Source organism: Dreissena polymorpha, chromosome 1, assembly GCF_020536995.1.
Source record: "Dreissena polymorpha isolate Duluth1 chromosome 1, UMN_Dpol_1.0, whole genome shotgun sequence".
Classification (NCBI taxonomy): Eukaryota; Metazoa; Mollusca; class Bivalvia; order Myida; family Dreissenidae; genus Dreissena; species Dreissena polymorpha.
In genome coordinates this window covers 156,356,129-156,362,696 of record NC_068355.1, presented here as the reverse complement: position 1 = coordinate 156,362,696, position 6,568 = coordinate 156,356,129, and the positions used below count along the sequence as shown (strand labels likewise).

General features: G+C 37.2%; 1 protein-coding gene across 1 annotated transcript; it reads left to right on the top strand.

Annotated features, from left to right (window-relative positions):
* Nucleotides 1-1,145: 1,145 nt before the first annotated feature.
* Nucleotides 1,146-6,568, top strand: LOC127859914 (EF-hand calcium-binding domain-containing protein 1-like). The gene is made up of 5 exons (XM_052397561.1): nucleotides 1,146-1,166; nucleotides 1,570-1,710; nucleotides 5,284-5,461; nucleotides 5,907-5,960; nucleotides 6,218-6,568. Exons 1-5 carry the CDS (start codon nucleotides 1,146-1,148, stop codon nucleotides 6,274-6,276), a joined length of 453 nt encoding a protein of 150 aa, XP_052253521.1. The 3' UTR covers nucleotides 6,277-6,568.

The following is a 6,568-nucleotide window of genomic DNA, read 5'->3' as shown; positions in this document are numbered from 1 at the left end:
ACTTCTACTACTACTACTACTACTACTCCTACTACTACTACTACTACTACTACTACTACTACTACTACTACTACTACTACTACTACTACTACTACTACTACTACTACTACTACTACTACTACTAATACAAATACTACTTGTTGTTCTTCTACTATAAATATTACTTACAACACTTCAGCAACCAGTACCACAACTGCTTCTAAATAACTTTTGAAATCTATGTTTGCTTCTTAATCGAACACGTTTATTATTCCTAGATTGATGTTGCTGTATACTCTATTTTCAACGATACTAAATATTGTGTATTCTCTTTTTACTTTAGCCATGTATCTGCTATTAGCCCAGTTACTGACCCTGTGTTCCCTAACACATGGTCACGTGATAAGTCCAGCGTTCCTTCCCCGACCCCCACTGTTCCCCTTGAAGCACGGTGACTTACCGGCTCCTACAGTAGTGCTAAAACACAACCGCGGAGATATCCCTCCCCCGTCGGAGGTGGGAAAGCCGGGCGACTCTCTGATCGACGCCATCAGGAACACTGCTCAAAACATTCACTTTCAGACATCGACGGGAGAAGGTAACTATAATTTGTCTTCATTGTAAAAGTTGCCTTGACATACACTTTCTCTTCCTCCTCAACATCAACAATAACAAATAATGTATCATCATCATTATTATAATCATAATCATCATCATCATCATCATTATCATTATAATCATAATCATCACCATCATTATCTTCATTATAATCATAATTATCATCATAATCATCATCATCACCATCATCATCATCATCACCATCATCATCATCATCATCATCATCATCATCATCATCATCATCATCATCATCATCATCATCATCATCATCATCATCATCATCATCATCATCATCATCATCATCATCATCATCATCATCATCATCATCATCATCATCATTATCATCATCATCATCATCAGCAGCATCATCATCATCAGTATCAGCATCAGCATCATCACCATCATCATCATCATTATCATCATCATCATCATCATCATCATCATCATCATCATCATCATCATCATCATCATCATCATCATCATCATCATCATCAGTATCAGCATCATCACCATCATCATCAGCAGCAGCAGCAGCAGCATCATTATCAATGACAATCGTCGTCAACTTTGTCATCATCATTATCATCTATAATTATAATCCTCATTATCATAAAAATCTTTTTAACATCATCACCATATAAAGGTTAGTATTACCATCAGCATAACACCGTAATCATCACCATCATTGCCATCATAAGCTCCTACATTGTAATAACTTTGTTGAATGCAACTATCATCATAAGTATCCGTATCATAATCATTACAATAGTCACCTTCTGTATCATATTCATCATAAAAAATCTTTTGAATGTGTCAACATTTACATTGGCATCAATAGCACATACTTATATATAAATGTTCTAATGTGCGCAAAATGAATTGACACGAATACCAGACATCGAATCGATATATATATAAATGAATAAGTAACCTCATAAAAGTCATATACATTTTTTGTAAATATCTTTTCAGGTACCAGCCCCGGCGGCTCAAATTCGCGGCGTAACTAATGTATGCAATGTGATCTGCCCGAGATGGTGCGAGAAACAGAGCAGACCCGGGGCGAACGTCACGCACTGCCATATCGTATGCGGCGATTTGTGCGAGGGACAGGTAAACTTTAAACTCAGCGCAGAGATGTGCGATCACAAATCTGCCACGCTTGTACATCGCATGATGACGGTCGATTCAAATAGAATTGTTTGATCGTTTATGCTGTTGCATTGTGTTATTCAATACACCTGTGAAATCATCGTTGGATACCTTTACTCTTATTATATATATAAGGACCCAAAAAATTGTCAAGTACCTGTGCTGTGATCAATACATGGCTGATATCTAAACTTTGATTGCAACCATCTATGTTTAAGCCATCTGAGGCGTAAAAAGATTTGTTATAGATTTAAACACAAAACAACAGACGGAGTGGAAGAACACGCGAGGACGCTAAGTATTTATAAACTAGGCCTATGTAGCGGAACGCTTGCCAAGTAGTGTAAATCGCATATATCACAACCGTAAAATCACAGGTCCGCAGGCGTATGTCGACATTTTAATCTTTCAGATTGTGCCTCCTGCTTTATTTAGTATCAAAATATTAGTTCTTTGTTCAATAATTCACGTTATCAAGTGATTGAGTTTATGCCTTGTTTTAAACAATTTATAACATTTAATGCATCTGAAACTGTAGTCACCAAAAGAAAAAACATCAACACAATCAGTTACGTGCATCCCACATGTTTCTTACAATTATAAATAAAAAACAACGAATTTGTTTGAAAATAACTTTATATGATTAAGTTTTTTTTTACATAAATTTTTACATGTTGAATAAATGTAAAATTTCTATAAATACTTTAATTGAAGAATAACTACATTAAAAAAAAGAACATCATTTATTAACTATACATGCTGATAATTGGCTTAATGAGTCAACGTTATTTGCCTGAGGCTAGATAACGTGGGGCTATAATTTGTATATGATTAAAATTGTTATTCGATATTAAATCATAACAGTATGATGATTCTTGATTAACAAGTTTGCTTCTCTTACCGCTTACACTGAAAATGTGTAAAATGTTTCATATAATAAATAAAGTAACATCAAATTGCATGAAATAAGAACGCGGTACACAATTTCAGATTAAGGAATTTACGAGTAGTGTGCCCTCTTTCTTGCGATACTAATAAAAGTATTTTAATTAACAAGACACTGGCGCCCAGTTGCTGAAATATTGCCATAAAACGTTATTCTTTTTAACATCAAGCCTATGCTTATATAACTATCAATCTCCTTATTAATTAATTAAGGCTCGGTCACCGACCGAGTAACGAATATGTAACGGAGAGAAAACGGACAAATATGCAGATTTTGGTTATCCGGTGATGAAATTTACCTGCTCTGCCGCTCAAGACGCTCGCAATCGGTGTGTGAAGCGTAGAAAAAACAAAATGACCGCACAAGTACCGGTGATGTAATGGCAATAAATGTACGTTTAACGGATATGTACCGGATAACTAACGGTCGGCTTACGGATATTACCGTGCGAGTAACATACTTCTACCGGATAAAACGACAGTGTAGCGCATTAGTACCGGACAAAACGTTCTCCCAACGTGAGAGAAACGGAAGAGTACCGAACATCAACGTACAAAAACGGTCATTTTATGTCATTCTTTATTTATATTTTAAAGTATCATAATTTTGATTTGCTTTGTTTTTAATGCATATGCTTGTTTGTTTCTGTATTATGAATGTTTATGTACACTTACGCCAAAAATAAAATAAATAAATAAATCTTGGTCGGTCGAACACTTTTATATTTTCTTTCCGATGAAAAAGAAGGGGAACATCCTCAGTATCATGTGGCAAAGCTTCAGGTTCTGGAAGGTCAAGGTCACCGTTATCAGCTGCTGCCTTCAGGGATGACTCGTTCCACAACTGTGCAACGGATGAAGCATCACGGCCTCCAATGTCAGCCCAGGCGAACTTGTAGCCGGAATAATCCAGAGCTAGCAGGGCAACGGAAAAGTACTTCTTGTAGTTGAAATACGTAGACCCGGATCTTGGTGGACATTTGCAGGCAATATGTTTGCCATCAATAGCACCAAGCGTATGAAGGAAATTCCGGCTGTCCCTGAAGCCGTCCGCTATTCGCGTCCAATCGGCAGCTGTTGTTGGCAACGGCATCGCCTCGTCAGCATACTCATCTATGACTGCTCTACAAATATGACGTATAAAAGATAACAGTATGATGAGCTAGCGTGGATTATAAGTGTATGACACAGTAGTTAATCCATGACTTTTAGCGAGTGGATGATAAGGTAAAAAATATACTACTTGATAAACGGTGCATATAACTGTGTGCGTTTCAAGATATGCGCACAAGACAGTACTAATGGTATTATACAATTAAGGAGGTTAGTGTTGTAGTGCGCGCACTCATCTATTTGTCTTTTATCCTATACCGATAACTTAACACAATTCAATTCATAGAAAATGATGATAGAATTAGACCTTTAAATATATTCATATATTAAAATGGCTAACAGAAGCCTTTTAAAATTAATTTTAGCACTAAAGTAAATTAAGCGGTACTACTCCTGGCACGAGAAGAGAAATAGTGTTGTGGGGTACCCTCTAGCCGAATCGCATATCACGGTACTTTGAACCAGACACAAGATGCCGCAGCGCAATTGTAAGCTTCAACCCTGGTTAAATTGGAAGTCTGTAGTTGTGCTGTTTCGTTATCATTGGGACCACTCAAGCGAGAATCTCATCGAACATCTCGTGTGGCATTCTCATGATGTTGATGGATGAGCATTGGTCCTCTCGTCGTAGTTCGACCATAAGTTGGTCATACAGACCGAACTAACGCCTCCGCTCGGGACCCAGCCAAGCCTTGATCCACCATGTGCGCTGCCTCCGTCTCCTTGCTCTCTTTTGAGATGCCAGATTAGCATCCAAAAGGCCAATCTGGGCCTACACGCGGGTGGCTTGACACTCTAATTGAATGCGAGCACGACATTCCATTGCACATGTCCTTCTCACAAGGCGTACCAAAATCAAATGATACTTCGACCCACAGGTTAATTACGGTTAAATGTATGTCAACAGTTTTGTTCCGCCATACTTATCCCACTTTTTTATACGTTAGCTGTCCGTTATTATCTGTTGAAAATTCGTTAGGACCAGGACAATCGGACATAAACGGACATGAACCGGATACGTATAGGAGGTGTAACGCACGAGTTCCGCACAAACCGTAAACTAACGTATGAAGACCGAACATCAAACGGAGATTTCTGTCCGTTTTATCCGGTGGAAAGTTTTGAACATGCTCAAAACTTCCCAACGGATGGAACGGATGTCACCGGACATCGCCGAACAAGGAGCGGATTCACCGGATATGAAACGGACATTAAACGGATAAGAACGGACACGAACGGATAAAATGATTTTATGTCCGTTTCTCGTCCGTTACCTCGGTGTGACCGGGCCTTAAAATTTGACGCATCATTAAAATACAAACGGACATAATTTAAATTCCTACATTTTAACGTAAATGGCTTCACCCAAAGGTTTACAACTGTAAGCCTAATTGGCCATACAAAGTGTAATTAACTGTGGAAAAAACGTAATTGTCTAAGGTACAAAAGTATTCATATAAATCTCATCATTTTCAGTTGCAGTCCAACAACCCCTACGTGGGCAACCAATACTTCGAAGTTGTCTCCACAGAATTTGAGTTCGCCCGGTATGACGCGGACCATGATAAACGAATCTCCGTGCACGAGTTTGCAGCCGAGGAAAACGTGCCTGTGGAAGACGCCCAGAAGATATTTGACTTCGCCGACTTTAACGGTGTGATACCTGTATTAACACGTTGAAATATTTAATAAGTTGTGTTTATTTTGTTCTAAATAGTGAAACACGGAAACAAATATGTGAATATATTCAAATATTGTTTATATATTTTACAGTAAGAATTTATCGATCAAAATTACTTCACGACGGACCCTTATACATTTTAGTATGTTTGAATACGTTCTAAAAAGTCAACAATACTCATAATATGTGTGCAATCGATGCGAACGCGCATTCTCTCATGACAATTATGAATGGTTTCCCTTTCTTGTGACAAAATTACCGAAAATAGTATAACCTATTCTTCGTCAGCACCATCTAACTGTATCGATTTATAAGTCATGACAAATTGGATAATAACACACCGACCATTCATGTAAGAAATCATCGTCATTTGGATTTCTGTTACTTTTTATTTTACTTTTTTCTTTGTATGCTTCAGACGATGGCTTCATCGACGAAAAGGAATTTCACGGCGGTCCATTTATTTTCACAGGTAATCGTCTCTTCACTTAAATAACTGATAGTTACTGCACAACCTGACCTGTCGCTTCCGATCATATGCTAAAGAAATATATTAATGGATTTTTAATACTCATTGGAATTATTTTTGATTTTCTTGTCAACCTTTTTGCATTGCGCTTTTGCGATATTAATTTTTGAAAATCGTTGTTTTCAAATTGTTTATACAATCCTGTGAGGAACGAATCGTATACAAACTTGCTACAACATAAATTGTGTTATCATTTTCAGTCCAAATGGCTGCAGAATTCTCAAACATGGGACGTCTTGGAAACAAAGCTTCTGTTTAGTTTCGTTAACTGTGTTTTGATATTCTTTTCTACACTTTTTAAAAGGGACGTTTGACAGTAATCCATGTAAACAAACAGGTTATTCAGGCCAAAAGAAAAAATGTTTATTTCTCAATTCAAATGTATGTCTCATGTCTTATTTCATCTCCACTTTCCTTTCTCTTTTCTATTTTCTATGTAAAGATTAACACCATGTCACAATTGTTAATAACTCTTTGTAAAAGATGCATTGTCACTGTATACTCATGTGTCACTATATTTGGGATTTGAGCTTAATAAAGGTTATGTTGTT

Bases quoted from the DNA above. Each gene is read 5' to 3' on its own strand.
- LOC127859914 (XM_052397561.1), top strand. From the start codon at position 1,146: ATGACAATCGTCGTCAACTTT. The intron at 1,167-1,569 runs GTCATCATCATT...ATATCTTTTCAG, and splicing joins TGACAATCGTCGTCAACTTT to GTACCAGCCCCGGCGGCTCA. The intron at 5,961-6,217 runs GTAATCGTCTCT...TATCATTTTCAG, and splicing joins CGGTCCATTTATTTTCACAG to TCCAAATGGCTGCAGAATTC.